General features: G+C 41.3%; 5 protein-coding genes across 6 annotated transcripts; 4 read left to right on the forward strand and 1 right to left on the reverse strand.

Annotated features, from left to right (window-relative positions):
* The first annotated feature begins 2,885 nt into the window (after positions 1 to 2,885).
* Positions 2,886 to 6,442, forward strand: LOC6561579 (fibrillin-2). 2 transcript variants are annotated; one of them, XM_032736620.2, is made up of 2 exons: positions 2,886 to 3,051; positions 4,158 to 6,442. In XM_032736620.2, exons 1-2 carry the CDS (start codon positions 2,989 to 2,991, stop codon positions 6,303 to 6,305), a joined length of 2,211 nt encoding a protein of 736 aa, XP_032592511.1. In that variant the 5' UTR covers positions 2,886 to 2,988; the 3' UTR covers positions 6,306 to 6,442. The 2 variants fall into 2 exon arrangements, with proteins under 2 accessions (XP_032592511.1, XP_001988373.1); XM_001988337.3 differs by lacking the exon at positions 2,886 to 3,051 and adding an exon at positions 3,556 to 3,812.
* A 271-nt stretch (positions 6,443 to 6,713) lies between these two features.
* Positions 6,714 to 16,902, reverse strand: LOC6562581. The gene is made up of 11 exons (XM_043214742.1): positions 16,815 to 16,902; positions 16,540 to 16,703; positions 15,864 to 16,405; positions 15,592 to 15,795; positions 14,577 to 14,831; positions 12,498 to 12,808; positions 10,791 to 10,911; positions 9,532 to 10,015; positions 7,679 to 8,013; positions 7,065 to 7,607; positions 6,714 to 6,865 (listed from the first exon to the last, which is right to left on the reverse strand). Exons 1-11 carry the CDS (start codon positions 16,900 to 16,902, stop codon positions 6,769 to 6,771), a joined length of 3,144 nt encoding a protein of 1,047 aa, XP_043070677.1. The 3' UTR covers positions 6,714 to 6,768.
* LOC6561590 (fibrillin-1) lies at positions 8,750 to 11,197 on the forward strand. Its single transcript, XM_001988335.2, has 3 exons — positions 8,750 to 9,139; positions 9,474 to 10,037; positions 10,406 to 11,197. The coding sequence occupies exons 1-3, from the start codon at positions 8,847 to 8,849 to the stop codon at positions 10,908 to 10,910; spliced, it is 1,362 nt and encodes a 453-aa protein (XP_001988371.1). The 5' UTR covers positions 8,750 to 8,846; the 3' UTR covers positions 10,911 to 11,197.
* On the forward strand, positions 11,252 to 11,945 carry LOC6561878. Its single transcript, XM_001988334.2, has 2 exons — positions 11,252 to 11,495; positions 11,563 to 11,945. Exons 1-2 carry the CDS (start codon positions 11,326 to 11,328, stop codon positions 11,765 to 11,767), a joined length of 375 nt encoding a protein of 124 aa, XP_001988370.1. The 5' UTR covers positions 11,252 to 11,325; the 3' UTR covers positions 11,768 to 11,945.
* On the forward strand, positions 12,261 to 14,617 carry LOC6562582 (von Willebrand factor D and EGF domain-containing protein). Its single transcript, XM_001988333.2, has 3 exons — positions 12,261 to 12,842; positions 13,549 to 14,085; positions 14,226 to 14,617. Exons 1-3 carry the CDS (start codon positions 12,466 to 12,468, stop codon positions 14,536 to 14,538), a joined length of 1,227 nt encoding a protein of 408 aa, XP_001988369.1. The 5' UTR covers positions 12,261 to 12,465; the 3' UTR covers positions 14,539 to 14,617.
* Positions 16,903 to 16,973: the final 71 nt, after the last annotated feature.

Raw genomic sequence — 16,973 nt, forward strand, 5'->3', positions numbered from 1 at the left:
ACATTTGTCATATTTATTAAAACATGTTTTAAACATTACGAATAATTGTTACTCGATTGGAGCTGTAAAACTCAAAGCGTCTAAACACTTCCTTAGTTTAGAGAGCAATTGTTGTTGATTAATAAAGACAAATATGTTGGTAAAAGCAGCTAACAGCAGCAAAATAAACAGCAACAATTATATTTATATGCTCTTCATGCTAATCTTAAATTGCAATCGGAATACTTTGCAAATCTTGCTTATTTATGTCCCCCTTAAGAATCTAAAAGTAAATGAATTAAAAAATGCAGTTTTTCAGTGTTTATTTTAGTAACATTTAAATTCATACATTCAATTCAATTCTATATAACGTCTTCTTATTACAACTCATTATTTGATATTTTTTCATAATACTAGAAATACTATTGGAATAGCAACGAATAATGTTACCTTGGCAGCGGATGATGAGTGTGACCAGCCCATCTGAACCAAAATGAGCTAGCTGCGGTGTAGCATCGATACTTAGGCACTAATTTTAAAAGATCTTTCTGAAATGTGATCACAGTTTACTGTTTGTTATAAAAAGCTAATTGAATACTGATTAAACAATATTTTAGAATATTTAGAAAATAAATTTAAATCAATATGAAGCATTGGCAAAAATTACATGTTTAGAAAACATTTGGGTAAAATGAATGAATAACTTATGCATTTATCGTAATGTCCTTAAGAAGGGTTATTGCTCATTCAACAGCTATGCAAGTACTACATGGTTTTCCCAATCAATAATTCTAAAATAGTTATTGTTTGGAGAGTTGCAGTATCTAAAGGCAACTCAGAGCTATAAAATTCATTCAGCATACCTGTGTAAGTCAGTTTCCTTTCGAACTTCAAAGCGCAAACAAAAAGAACTATTGTGAAAATTTATAACTTAAAATGATCGCATGGATTGAGCTGGAGCTGAAACTAATATGCTGATATACTAATATGCTCCTGGTATATTTGGAAAATAGCTTGTGCAATCCACTTGTGTGGATTGAAAAAAACACTTCCTATGTCCTATGTCAGTGTCTCACTTTCGATTGAAGACTAGTGGAGGAGTGGAAAACGCTTCAGTCAATGAAACTGTTACTTGTAAGAGGTAAGGTCAATCTATATATAAATATGAATGCATGTGTGAAAATGGATTTCTTTGGTCCACAGATTATTGAAAAGAAAGTTAGGTTAGCGTAATTGCTTTTCCAAATGCAGTCTGACTGTGTGAAAGGATTCGACGGCCATACGGAATAATGTGATGATAATTGTGGATCGCACACTTATTGCCCCAATCCTGGTGACATGTGCCTTTGCTCTCCGGATTACACCAGATCAGCGAAAAACGAAACAAATTGTAAACAAAAATGCAATGCGGACTGTGGACTTAGTGAACACTGCGCCAGGCTAAATATCTGTGAGTGCAACGCTGACTATGAGGATATAGACGATGAGGAATGTAAGGAAACAAACACATGCGACTGCCTGTAGAGCTTCAAGAGATATGATACGGAATTTTGTGTGACACATTGTTCCAATCCACGTCAAAAAAATAGTTCCTGTGCCAAGCCAGAGGTGTGCCTATGCAAATATGGCTACCAGGTGGATCCGCAAGGCATTTGTCAGCCGATTTGCCCGCAGAGAATGAATAGTGCGTTCAGCCTAATGAAAGTGGGTGAAACGATGGCTTTCAAAATAATACAAATGTCAGTTGCGAGCCCATTTATTCTATAGAGTGTGAAGAGAACAGCTTTTGTGTGAAACCAAACGAGTGTCACTGTAAGTTAGGCTTTATGGGTAAGGATAATCGCTGCTGGCCAAGTGCAGTATCAAGTGCGGAGATAACAGCTATTGTGTCCTGTCAGACAAATGCGAATGCATTGCTGGCTATAACCAAAATGATTTAATATGGCAGCGGATTTCATTACATTCGGTGGCATCGTTATCTTCTTTGGTGTTGAAGAACTTGTCTTCTGTATTGCGCTATAATAAACCAACTTACTCCTCGAATACGGATATGGCTACCATCTAAAAACACAGATGATATATATGTTACAATACTGGAAAGCATTGAAAATAGCTCCTAAATGTAAAGTATTAATAAACTCAAGGCTAAACATAATTATTCATTAAATAAACAGAAAGTCAAATATGTTTGGACCTATCGTAATCAGTATAAAAATGTTGTTACAGCAAAGCTTATTACAATGTATAGATAAGTAATCAACACGAACAACCAAATGCCCTTTTCGATATACATGAATTCTTTGTGACTCACAAAAATGTATAAAAGCCTCAAGTAAAAATTATTTATGAGTTTTGCATCTTGTTAAATCATTGCTACTAAGCACTACTAAGCTCATTGTGTTTCCACTGCAAAGCAAAATATATCAAAATAATCGTCCAAGTATTTTCTTTTTCTTTTTGGCATGCATAATATTTTCGTGTACAAAGTACATCGACTAAAAATGTCCATTCATTTACATACATTTTAAGTGATTTCATTTAATTATTTCTTTCTTCTTTTTGTTCGCTCTTGATAAAATTGTAATATCCGTCTCAAGGTCTTCTACTATACTGTATCATTTGGAAATTATATAGTAGAGAGAAATCTCTTTACTCTCTGGGTTATACAAATAGCGTTGTTGTTAGATTGCATATACATTGTTATTATAGCTGCTTAACATATTTTTTTTTCTTATATCAGCTTGTTAAAAACAGAGTAATGAACGGATGTGTGAGAAATAGAATATGGCAAGTTGTACATTTGATCCGAGCCTCAGTTTAATTCGAAGCGCGCTCCTTTATGAAACATAAATAACAATTTTATATAAAAAAGTTTTTAACATAAATTCGAGTTTTACGATGAGTAGCTGCTATTATTTTTGGGCTAGTTTTTTCCTAGTTTGTTGCCATTTGGCAACTATCAGTGCGTATGGAAAACATGTGTGCAGCCAGCTGAAATACGTTACCTATATGGGACAGCCAATGTATTCATATAATTCTTGGTGGCATAATTCGCACGAAATGTACCGACCGGTTTGTTCCCAATCACCAATTCTAAAAGCTTTAAATAAAATGAGCGCTCTTAATATATATTATATTATATTAAATATAAATATAATTATTGATGGGAGTTTTTTGTTTATAGTATATGGTAATACAGAACAAAGCATTATATATAAATCATAATTTTGAAGAATATTATTAGAAAATAAAATGGAAAAAGATAAATCAACCCACACAGTTTATTATAATGGCAAAGAAATGAACATACTGAAAAAGTAAGTCACGTTAGCTAAAAAAAAAAAATTTAAAAAACAAATGCATGAAATGGACTTTGTCATCTTATTTAATTTTTTACGTTTTGTTTAGCACACATACATACAGAATACGTATATAAACCTAATCCACACAGTTCATGTATAATTTTTGTGTAGGGCCTATCAAAATAAACGGATGTGCAAATCTGTAGCCTTAAGCAAATATGAGCCTAAGTCTAAGCTCAGTTGAGTTTGGAGCGAGCTAGTGAAGTGTCCTCACATGGGAGATGTGACAAGTCTCGAAATAAATACTATTTTGAAAATTCGACAATGAAGTGTATATATTTTTGGACGTATTTCTTATTAGTTATGATTGGGTGTTGTACAACAACAGCACTGCTGCTAAATGTGTGCAGCCAATTGAAACAAATTACTTATAGTCAATGGGTACCAAAAACTAAGATTATTAGTTACTCTGAAAAAGTGTTGTGGTTTTGGAAAAGACAGCAAAGAATCGAAAGTGTTGAAGTGCCCGAGGTGAGGCAACGAATTCAATCAGTTTTCAGAGAATTTAATTTAATCACAAAATACACTTTTTTGTTGTTAAAATGTGCTTGGGTGTACTCCACACAAAAATAATTGAATGTTAGTCAAGATACTATATTTATTTATATTTTATATATATCATTTTTGATTTATTTTTATATTTTAGATATTTATGTTTGATTGCTGCATTTATTATTTGAGCAAACTTGGTTATTTCTAATATATTTTCTATAAGTATTTTTCTATACAACAAATTAAAAAAGTGTATTGAGGTATTATAACTTAAAAAAAAATATATATTTACAACTTTTATTTTTATACTTGCGTGTGACTTAGACGCGCTACAGATTTGAGACACAATATCACTGCTGTGCTGGCTACGAAGGATCAACAGATAACTGCAGGCCCATATGCCGCAGAGGCTGTAAGGGACATAGCCATTGTGGAGCTCCCCACAAATGTGTATGTGATGAGGGATATGCGGGTGCAAATTGCAGTCCAGTTTGTGACGGCTGTGGCAAGCACAGTACCTGTGAGGCGCCTAATAGGTGCGTCTGCAAAACGGGCTACACGCGAATTTACGGAGAAAGTGACTGTGTGCCGCAGTGCATCCAGTCATGTGGAAATCACAGCTTCTGTTCAGCTCCAGACATTTGCGAGTGTCAATTGGGTTATAAGAGATCCTCGCCAAGTGCCCCTTGCCAGCCGGTGTGCAAGTCCAGCTGCGCTGCCAACAGCTACTGCAAAGAACCCAATCTCTGCGAGTGCCACGATGGATACAAAGCGGAGGCGGGCAAATGCAGACCCATCTGTGAACCAGATTGTGGACCTCACAGTAGCTGTGTCAATCCAGGAAAATGCCAATGTGATGTGGGTTACAATTGGAATGCCAATATTTCCAGCTGTCAGCCTGTGTGCAGTGTAGCATGCCCGGAGCACAGCAAATGCCAGGAACCTGAGCTGTGCGTCTGTGCTGTCGGCTATGCCCAAAGGGATCAAAAGCAATGCGAACCGCAGTGTTCCAAGGGCTGCCATGACTATGCGAGATGTGTGGCGCCGGATAAGTGTGTATGCTATGATGGTTATGAGTTCTCCGTAGAGGAGCAGAAGTGTCGGCCCATATGCAGTCAAGGCTGCTCGCATGGCTATTGCTTTGAGCCCGAGTTGTGCGCATGCAGTCCTGGTTACCTAATGGGCCCGAACAACACCTGCGAGCCGCAGTGCAGTCCCAGCTGCGTTCATGGCATCTGCAGCGAACCAGAGACTTGTGTCTGTGAACCTGACTATCGTTTCGCAGAGGACTCCCAGCACATCTGTGAACCCATCTGCAATCCTGCATGTGAGAATGGCGACTGCAAGGCGCCACAGCTGTGCATCTGCCATATTGGGTACGTGCCAGGGGGAAAAGATGGCTTTCAACATGTGTGCGAGCCCAGCTGCCAGATGACCTGTGTGAATGGTACTTGCCTGGCCCCGGAACAATGCAGCTGCAACGAGGGATTTGTTCCCGCTGATGGTGTCAGCGAAACGATCTGCAAGCCCAACTGCAGTCAAGGCTGCTCGCATGGCTATTGCTTTGAGCCCGAGTTGTGCGCATGCAGTCCTGGTTACCTAATGGGCCCGAACAACACCTGCGAGCCGCAGTGCAGTCCCAGCTGCGTTCACGGCATCTGCAGCGAACCAGAGACTTGTGTCTGTGAACCTGACTATCGTTTCGCAGAGGACTCCCAGCACATCTGTGAGCCCATCTGCAACCCTGCATGTGAGAATGGCGACTGCAAGGCGCCACAGCTGTGCATCTGCCATATTGGGTACGTGCCAGGGGGAAAAGATGGCTTTCAACATGTGTGCGAGCCCAGCTGCCAGATGACCTGCGTGAATGGCACTTGCCTGGCCCCGGAACAATGCAGCTGCAACGAGGGATTTGTTCCCGCTGATGGTGTCAGCGAAACGATCTGCAAGCCCAACTGCAGTCGAGGCTGTGAGAATGGCATTTGTACAGCACCAGATGAATGCCAGTGTTTTTCTGGCTATGAACCCACTGAAGATGGTTGCGTGCAAGAATTAAAGTTGACCACATCGATTGAGACAACAACATCTTTCAGCTCAACTGCACCTCCAGATTTGCTTCAGTTGCCCTCAACGAATTGCACGGACAACTGCAACTGTTGGCAAGAATTGACCGAGTCGGATGATGTTGCCCTCAAGTGCGCCAACACATGCATGGATGACCATGATCAGCCCTGTTTAGAACTCAGCCAATGTCGCTGCGATAGTCGATCGCTGCTCTGCAACATTGAGCAGCTGGAGCAACGCTTTGTATGCATGATGGCCAAACAGCTAAGCCAATCAATTAACAATCAACAGGTCTGGAAAGAGGCGGCACTCAGCTTCTCCAAGACGGCGCCAATTGCAGCCATATGGCCTGCGGTTCTCGCTTGGTGCTCTGGCATCTGTTTATTGTTGCAAGTGGTTAGAGTTTAATGGCTATAGAGACAATAGTCTCATTTGAAACTTAATATACATATATATAAATAATAATGTTTTGCATCCATTTGTATTTGCATTTTTTTAATCTTTATATAACATACTACTATACAAATATAAATAAAGTTTGTTATATATATATATATTTATATATATTTACTTATTTTGAATGGCATTTGTTTAAGATATGATAACATTCATGAACTAGTTGTATCAATGACATCCCATCTGCTCTATTATACTTATTGACTTTTAATTTGAATTTTATTCTTTCTATAAATCAATGTCGTCGATTTGAATATTTTTATATTACACAGAAAAGAGTTTATAGGAGACCAGGGCTATGTGATTTTTCAAAATTAATTCGGACAGCACCCATTGATAAACAAATTCATTTTATGCAAACACTGTATATATTTTTAATTTTAATAAAGCAAGCAAATATTATTATTACTGGCTGTTAAACAGGTACGCAGGTCGTGGACTGCTCGTGATATGTAAAGCCGGGATCACAGATGCAACGATTACGACTCACACAAATTCCATTATTGCATTTTCTGTAAGTTTTAAATGTTTATGAATTTTGGAATACAAAGAAAACTATAGTGAAATACAGTGGTCGCTCGCAACTAAAAAAATCAGGCTCTCAAATGAAAAAATGCATTAATTCACATTAAAATGATGAATCTCATGTTTGGATTGTTTTGGAGTTTTAATTTTTAAGCGACAACTGAATTATAGTACTCATATACTTACTGATAGCAATCGTTTTGACAGACGCCATCCTTGAGCGTGTAGCCCGGACCGCAGTCGCACTCATTGTCGCCCTTGCAAAGGCCACCGATGCCGCAATCGGGTTCACAAATGGGCTGGCATCCATCGTTGGTTAGCTGATAGCCCTTGGCGCAGCTGCATACCTCCGGTTCGGTGCAGTTGTGTCGCGGATTATTGCCGCACCCGCTGCTGCAGATGGGTCGGCAGAAGCGTCGTGTCTCGTCCAGCATATAGCCCGCGTCGCATTGGCAACTGCCGTCAAGATAACAGCGACCATTTTGGCAGCCAATTGGACACGCGAACACACAGTCTCCATTATCGTTTTTCACGAAGCCCTCGTAACAGTCGCACTCGCCAGGACGACGGCAACCACCATTCTGACAGCCACAAATGGGCCGGCAGACGGTGACGCCCATCAGCCGGGTGGGCATATAACCGGTGCAGCAGACCTCAATGGAGGACAACTTGTTGGCCATGTCCGTCTGTATGAGATTCGCAAGCGGATACTTGGACACCGACTCTGCTCTAGTGATTAGAGACTAACATGAATCAGTTGGCAATGAAATTGTGAAATTTGAGTTTCTTCAGTAACTTACGGCACCCAAATGCGACACTTGTGCAGTGCCCGGCTGGACACACTCTCGTGAATACGCAGCATATATTCACGCCTCCGTGGCTGCTGGACTGCAGTCCCGTTCACATAGACTGCAGTCCCGTCCACATAGAAGTTTATGTCACCAGGACGCTGATAAAGCGGGTGGGGAGTCTGATATCTGTTCACATTCGAGGTGAATCGTCTGTTATTATATTGCATAGGCGCATCGAATTCCGATCCCTGATTGCGAGGCTCATTCGCTCCAATCCTGGCGAAGCACAGCAGCAAGATTAGTTTCTGGCCTTGAGTAAGTAGGCGCATTTTAATGTTTGAAAATTATGTTGTTTTCCGTTGCTTGCTAGCCAATTGCTAAATTCCTACTAAATTCTCAAGTTTTGCTGGCGCTCCACTGCCCCAATATTTGCTGACGCTTATCGCTTATCAGTTGTTTGTTGCTTTTCACACTGGAGCATTTCGGGTATCTTCCGAATACAATTTTAAAAAAGGCTAAAAAAGTTTGCATGACAAGCAATTTAAAGTGCCTCTTGGGATACTATTGCAATTTCCCAATGCTAAAAAGAATATACATATGATAAAGAAATTGGCATTAAAATAAAATAAATAATAATAATAATTAAGTTTAATTTGAGAATTGGAAATTAATAAGTCTTAAATATTTTATAATTACGTTTTCAGCAATACATTTATTTCAGTTTCTTCGAAGGCAATCATTTTATAAGTTTTCGATTTATAATAATTAAGTTGTTAGTTTTCACACAATTAATATTTTCAAATTTTGTTGTACATCGCAATCAATAAATTATTGCTGCTTCGCAATAGCTAGCTATGTATGTATATATAATTTAATATTATTTTCTAAACCTCTCATCTCTCTTGATCTCTCTTTTTGCTGCTGTCTTGTTGCTTTTAGACCGTTCAAGTACTCTTAATTTCAGTGGTCCTCAGTCTCTCGCTAATAATTAAAAGCCCCTTTCGCTTATCGCTGCTTGCCTCGCAGCTGCGATTAAGCGCTGACCCGTTTCTCTAACTACGCCCGCTGCTGGCACACAGTAAACAACAGCGACTTGAGCGGGCCGCAGTGCAATCAGAGAAGCGCTCAACTAAAAAATATTAGAGCCAGGAAACGAGAGAGGAGCCATCAATAATCCATGTCCGCAGTGCTGCGATCGGTGGCTCTGCAGGCCAGTCTTCTGCTCATCTATTTTTGCGTGATGCACGCCCTGGATCTGCAACTATACGAACAGCAACTGAAGCAGCAGCTACTCGATGAGCAGCAGCGCCTGCATCAGAAGGAACTGCTGCTGCAGCAACAACGGGAGCAGCAGATCCAGCAGAGACGCTATTCCTCAACTACATCCACACGCAAGCCGTACATAATTCCACAAGGATTATCGCTGCCGCAACGAGGCGTGTATCCGGATAAATGCTATCGGGAAGTGCCGTAAGTAAAACTAGGAAATTATAAAGTTATTATTTTATTAATTGAAGCTGTACAGAAAAACTGATTTAAATAAAAAGAAGCTACTCCAGCGAAGGACACACAAATATCATAATTGATATGCACAGACAAAGAATTAAATTCTCTTTATAATAGTTATAGCAAGGAAGTAAAAGTACTTAGAATATTAACAAGGCTTATAAATAACATTTTCCTCCATAATATTTATGAACGGTTTCTGGATTAGCTTAACTTGAATTCTTATGTTTATCAATTCTCTCCACTTACCAAATAGTGCTTTGTATATGTAACACTAATACAATATTTCTATTGCCAGTGCTGTATTCTTTCAGTATGACAAAGAAGTTAAGATTGTGGGCAACAGCAGCACAAACCCGCACTTTAATGTCATCGAGGTGTGCTGCAAGGGCTGGCGACGCTACGAGTACGACTGGAGCAGGTGTGTGCCGGATTGTGGTGAGCGGTGCCAGGAGAATGGCTTCTGTCTGCCGGGTGGACGCTGCCAATGCTTCGACGACTTCGTGCTCAACTATCGGAACAACTGTGTGCCCACCTGCCCGCTGGGGTGCCCACACGGCCAGTGCTATTTGAATGGCACCTGCAGGTGCGAGAAGGGCTTCGAGTTGGATGGATCGCAACGCTTCTGCCAGCCGCAGTGCAATGCCACCTGTGGTCACAACGAGATCTGCCTCGAGCCGGGTAAGTGCGTCTGCGCCGAGGGCTATGCCCGTGGTCTGCGCGAATCGAATGCCCTCGGCTGCCAGCCCATGTGCATTCCGGACTGTGGCTATGGTCACTGTGTGGCCCCCAATCAGTGCGAATGCTTTCCCGGCTTTAAAAAACGCATGAATGGCAGCTCTTGCGAAGGCAATTGCTACATGTAAGTATCAATGAGAGTATTTTGTTATGAGTATATTATACAAGTTTTCTTGATATTGGTTAGGTAAAGCTAAACGAGTTCTTCGAAAAGTTTTTAAGGAAGAATCGAAGGGAATTCAAATTGTGTTGGATCTCATCTTATATACATATATTTGTAAATACATTATCTTTCATTTTTAAAATTCTTTCACTTCAAAATACCTTTTTTTAGAAAGTCACCATAAAAAAAATGATTTAAAATATAAGTATTTTATTAAAAATGCAAGTCTCACATGATAATTCTCAATACCTAACTTTTAACCCAAATTTTAGTACAAATTTAGACATTATTCTCAATATCACAATTCTATGTCTTCTTCCTCCAAATAGGCGCTGTGAGAATGGCTTTTGTGCAAATCAAACCACCTGCGTGTGCCAGAATGGTTACCGATACGATATCAACACCACCAGCTGCCTGCCCGATTGTGGCGATGACTGCCTTAATGGGGTGTGCATCTCACCAGGGAATTGCCGGTGCTTCAATGGGTATGCGAGAAATCGAGAGCGCTGCGACGCTGTCTGCGATCGTGGCTGTGGCTTCTATGGCCGTTGCATTGCGCCAAATATTTGTGGCTGTGCGATGGTGCAGGGTCCGGTGGAGAGCTACCAGAGATGCGAAAATGGCTACTGCAATTCGGAGGGTCGTTGTCGCTGCTTAGTGGGTACGACGCGATTCATCGATAAGTGCATGTCGCCGGATACGGTGACTACCTACGCCTCCATGAATCCATTGCGAGTGAATGCCTCACTAATGCACGAGTTCGATTTGCTACTGGGCAGGCACTTTATACTGGGTTCCGCCGGCATGATCGAATCGAACAGATGGTTGGTGTGAGCTGGTGATAACAGATTGAACAAAAATACACTTATACATGCTTCACAGAAAGAAAAGAAAAGATACATTTAAATACTATTTACAATTTCGATGTCAAGCACAATGCAATTGTTGTCTTGAAATTAAGATCCGTTGCGCCGCCGTTGCTTATCACTAAGCTAGTGGCGTGGCTGCAAGGGGGTTGTTTGACTTCTTTGTATATATGTGTGTACATATTATATTCCTCCTTTTAATAAGATGCCACTGCCGATTATGCAAATATATTAATCTATTTATGGTTTCACAAAGCTCAGTTCGTTTCCTTCTATAAAAGCAGTGCTCATAACGAGAGCAGCTCAGTTGCTCGCCTACATTTGAGCACATTAAGCAAACATTGCGATAATTCTATTCTTAAATTCAGAGAGCGAGACGAATTATGCTGTCGCACAGCAAAATATTTGGATTGCTGATCGGCTGCTTAACATTGCATCTGCTACCCACGCATACATCTGGACAATTCTGGAAGGTCGATCGGAGCGACTATCAAATTTGGAGAAGTGAGTTGCTGATGAATCGTAACTCGGGCATTTGCTATAAAACCCAATTGTAAATACAGTCAACTGATCTGAGTATTAAGTCGTCAGCAAAACGTCTAAATATCATATGTTTGCAGAGTTTCTACTTTGGATCCGCAGCTGAGTGAACGTCAGATCTCCTACTGCTGTGATGGCTACGTGAATCGTGGCAGTTCCAAAATTCTCAAATGTGAGCCCATTTGCGAGGAGGATTGCACTAATGGTGTTTGCCTCTCGCCTGGCTACTGTGAATGTGGCCCTGGATATTATAAAGAACAGGCACATTGCAAGTTGGCAAGATGAGGTCGACAAGTCTGTGGAAATCAAAATTCTTGATTTCTATCATGTTAGCTTTTATTAAAAAACATTGGTCTTCATTTCCCAAAACATACATTTTTAGTTTAAAAGTAAATTAATCTGTATGAGCTTTATTCTAAATATTAAATAATATATTGTTATATTATTAAATGTTATGGTTTAAATTAATATACTCGAGGATGAGACTTAAAATGTCTTTGAGTTCCATTTATTTGTTGTGCTGTTTTTACACGAGGAAGCGCATCAAGTGGTTGGGCTCAACTGCTCAGTGATCACAGACTGAATAACAGAATATTTTTCTACTTGATTGCATCACTCAATCATTTCTCGGAACTGCTCAGAAATCATATTTAAGCTAGGTAATTCATTAGCAAGCAAGATAAAGCTCAACCTGATTGGCCTACAACAATGAAAACAATTAAAACAACAACAAGTTTCGGATGGGAGAGTAACCTTCGGTATTATTGATAGGCACAGTCCGAGGTTCTGATTAGAAGTAATCGGCTCGACGGGGGCTAGAGGTTGGAGGCTGGCAGCTAAATTCGCGACTCGCGATTGAATTTTGAATGTGCTAAGCGGTTAGTTAAAGTGCAGCAACTGTGAAGTGCGGACGTGAGCATTTTTTGAATTGCAAAACATTGAAATTATTTGTTAGCACTCCCAACCAAGTGACGTCAGAAATCATGAGCTCATCGTGGCAGCTGCTTAAGCTGACAACGCTGCTGCTCGCACTCTGCGGCACTGGCGAGGCACAGTACAAGACGGCGGGCATCAAGACTCGCCAGCCAATACCGGCTTCGGGCAATCTGCTGCTGTCTAGCAATGGCACCAGCGAGTTCAACCAGACCCAATTTAATTCCCAGACCCAATATAGCAATTATGGCAGCTATTCCAACTTTGTGCCTGCCGAGACTTATCAGGGCGGTGAAGCATACTCGGGCCACTATGTCCAGTCGATGAACCAAGCGACTCGTGCTCCACAGATTCTGGATGAGACGGCCCTGTTTATCAACAAGACCAGATCGGCTATGGCCAGTGGCATATGCTACAAGGAAGTACCGTAAGTATAAAAGGGGGAATGCAGTGAAGTATTTAAATGTTAGAGCCCATTTTATAAGCTGAACTAATTATTATCGCGCAGTTTTCAGTATTTGAAAATAGGCCAGCTAAACATTGAACTGATGACCTCGACATCCTCGACTTGCTTGATAATGAAATACGTCTTGCAGTAGAATATATATACAACTCGAACTTATGTATTCAGTGCATATATATATATTAATGTGATATTCCAAAACAATTCTGATTAGAGCTTGTTGAATAACAAAATAAATGGTTTGCGCATGGTAATACCATATATACATCATATAGAGCGTGGTATCAGGCACAGTTGACTTCTCAAACAATCAAAACAAATTCGTGAATTAAAAGTAATGTAAGGCTTAGCAGAAATATTTATATATATTTTTAGCTAGAGCAAACTTTGATGAATAAATAATAAATACATATTGCCTGTTAAATATTTATCTTTTGCAGGAAATATCCCATTTCTTTCTGATTGAAAAATAATTTAATGGGTATTTGAATGATATTATTTTAATATTTCATATGAGAAGGAGCCATGAAAAACAATTGAAGACATTTTTTAATCGAAATTCCTATTTGAAATTATTTTAATGTTTTATTTAAATTTATCGTAAAATAAGTAAGTAATATTCTGAATCAGTGAAAGTTGACTTTAACATATTCTGTCCGTTTCTTTACAGTACCGCCTCATTGTTGCACGGCTCGCGGGAGAACGCTGTTGGCAATGGCACCTCGCCGGATTTAAGCCAGATTCAGGTGTGCTGCGAAGGCTACGAACGTAATCCGCATATTTATCGCCGCTGCGAGCCGATCTGTAAGGATGACTGTCCTAATGGCATTTGCACGGCGCCCAACACCTGCGTCTGCATGCCAAAGCATGTGAGGACTGACGAGGGCAAGTGCATCTCCACCTGCCCCCTGGGCTGTGGCAATGGTGTCTGCGACGATCAAAACGAATGTCGTTGCCGTGAAGGATACAGCCTAGATCCCGTTAGCCGTAAATACTGCCAGCCGCAGTGCAATCCGGGCTGTGCCAACGGACGCTGTGTGGCGCCCAACAAATGCGACTGCCTACTGGGCTATCGCCGTGCTGGCGATGGCAGCTGTGCTCCCGTCTGTGACCAATGCGAGAATGGAAAATGTGTTGCGCCAGGCCAATGCGACTGCCGCACCGGCTACGCAAAGGTCGTCGGACGTTGCGAACCCGTTTGCGAACAGTGAGTTGACAAACAAAAGTTGAAAATACTGGCTCAAAGTTGACTCAGCCATGCTGAAATTGTTATGCAATTATTGCTGTACCTTCAAAATAATTTAAAATCAGTTTTATTAACTAATAATTAACCTCTTCCCCACACAGACCCTGCAGGAATGGCGGCCGTTGTGTGGCGCCAAATACATGCGAATGTGCGCCCGGCTACGATTGGGACCAGAAGAGCGGACAATGTGTGCCGCACTGTGATATGCCCTGCTTGAACGGGGTCTGCATCGGCCAGAACCAGTGCGAGTGCAAGCCGGGCTATATACTGGACGAGCATCAGCGTAATATTTGTCAGGCCCACTGCCCGCAGGGCTGCCCCAATGGCTATTGTAGTGCGCCAAACTTTTGCATCTGCAGGCCGGGCTTTATCAAGAGCGGCATCAAGGGACGTCAGAGCTGTCAGCCTGTTTAATCAATTGCTCCTTTATTTCTTATATATCTTAACGTTACTCCCAAATAAATATACGCCCAATCAGTGTATTGAACTCGTATTTGAAGTCTTCATTATGTTTCCTGCGCTGCCTCTCGTTGCTCACCAACTGCATTATGTTTTGCGGCTCTACGCACTGGCCGACGTAGTGCGTCCATCCAGTGGCACACTGACAATGTCCTGTGGCATCGCAGCTGCCTTGTACACATAGCTGCCCATCCGGACCACAGCCGCACACGTTCGGCGCCAGGCATTTGCCATAATAACCGCAGTTGCTGCAAATATAAATGGAATGACAGTTAACAGACATCAATTCGATATTTGCTGTAGGTCATTGTTTGGAATTCGTCTGTTTTAAGCTCTCTAAATATATTATTTTTCACAATAAGCTCTATGCCAAATGGCTTTCAAAATTATTTATGCTGTCCATTTTGTTTCTATGAAATAATTGCCAATGCAATTTAAGCACTTTTAACACTGAATTCAATTAAAAGTGCTTATGATGACACCTGATATAAGATACAAATTTCTTAGTTTTATTATACATTATTTATTATTCTTAACATAATTATATTTTTATTATTTGGATTCCTGGAGTCAGGCTAAAAACAGTTAGATTTCCAGATTTTATTGTCTGATTGAAGCCTAGGCAACACCAAAAATCTTTTGTAAGTTATTTATGGAATTATGACGTGTTGACTTATTTGTGTTTAAGGTACACATCTGTAAGTATTAGATAGAATAATTTGATGTTAGCCGTAAGCGAATTTTGAATGAATTTTAAATACTACGTTTTTATTGATAATTTTCCATAACTAGAACATGCGTATTTCCGAGAGCATTATTATCTATGATAACTGTTACACACGATATCTAACTTTTGATTAAATTTGTTCTTTAATGTTTATTTTATTGAATAATAGAACGGATATTTAAACATAACCAGCTTAAAATATATTAACAGACTTGTAATATTTGGTAAATTTGTACTATGAATATAATGTAATATCAACTCATAACTGTCTTTAGACTCACCCTACGCACTTGGGCTCACAGCTGCTGCCCCGAAGCTCGTAGCCCTGAAAGCAGCGACAAATGCCGGGTGCAATACAGACGCCATTGCCGTGGCCACAGTTATCCGGGCAGACGGGCAGGCAGCTGGTGGTGTTGCCATCGAATCGATAACCCGCACGACAATGGCACGTCAAGCGCGACTCACAGAACCCGTTTTCACAGTTGCTGTGGTGGGAGAGGAAGAAATAAAATAAGCTTCAGCTTGTTCAAGTAATTAGCTATTAATTACCTACATGTAGCACTTGGCCTCGCAAACATTGCGCTGCGGTCGTTTCATAAAGCCCGGGAAGCACTCGCACTGATTGGGTGCCACACACTTGCCGTGGCCGCAGTCTGGCGCACAAATGGGCTGGCAGCCCAGCTCCGCGGTGCGTCGATAGCCGGCGGAACAGTCGCATTTGCCAGGAGCAATGCATTCTTCGTGCGTACCACAACCCTTCGGGCAGTGGGCGCGACAGAAGAGGTGCGTCTCCTCGTCCAGCGTGTAGCCGGTGTGGCAGGCACAGGTGCCATTCAGATAGCACCTACCGTGTTGGCAGGCAATAGGGCAGGTGTGAATACAGGCGCCCTGCTCATTGCGCACAAACTCCGCAAAGCACTCGCAGCGCTGTGGTCCACGACAGAAGCCATTGCGACAGCCGTACGGCGAGGTCTGCTCACAGTCCGGCACACAGTGGCCGCTGTACGGGTCCGGGCGATAACCCTCGCAGCACTGCTCAATCCGATGATAATAAATTGTAGAGCCATTTCCACGCACCGGCAATTCCTTGTGTGTCTGAAAGAATATAGCACTGAGACAAATATATTTTAATCTATGCTTCTTCTTCTATATTATCTATTCATATTCACTGTCTGGTTTATATATCTCCTATTTTAGATGTGACAGCCATGACTATTCCAGCTACTTACGGCAATTCGCGCTGGCAAAGATGCTGCTGACGCTCTCGTGTCTGACTGAGTAATTCGAATTCGCCCGAAACGTGTATATCGCCAAAGAGCTCTTTTCCCGCTGCTGGTTCTGCTGCCAGCATTGGCGTCGCTGCCAGCAAGAGCAGCATCCGCAGCAGCAGCGCCTCAGCGCAGTTCCCATTCCCGGGCATGTCGCGTTGTTTGTCGCCACAGTTCCATCCAGCGAATGAGTAAACGAATGTTACGGCTCTTGCCAACGGGGCCTTATCAGTAACATCTTTCGCCCCCAGGTTGGGGAGAGGCGATGCTCTCATATTTCTTTAGCAGTGTTTTTCCAGTGAGAATGGTAACACTCTCCTTCATCGCAATTATAATTAATAATAATATTACTATAAATGTTATTATTACTGTCATCATTGTGCTAATCATTATTA

Source organism: Drosophila grimshawi, unplaced genomic scaffold (genome assembly GCF_018153295.1).
Source record: "Drosophila grimshawi isolate 15287-2541.00 unplaced genomic scaffold, ASM1815329v1 contig_1377, whole genome shotgun sequence".
Classification (NCBI taxonomy): domain Eukaryota; kingdom Metazoa; phylum Arthropoda; class Insecta; order Diptera; family Drosophilidae; genus Drosophila; species Drosophila grimshawi.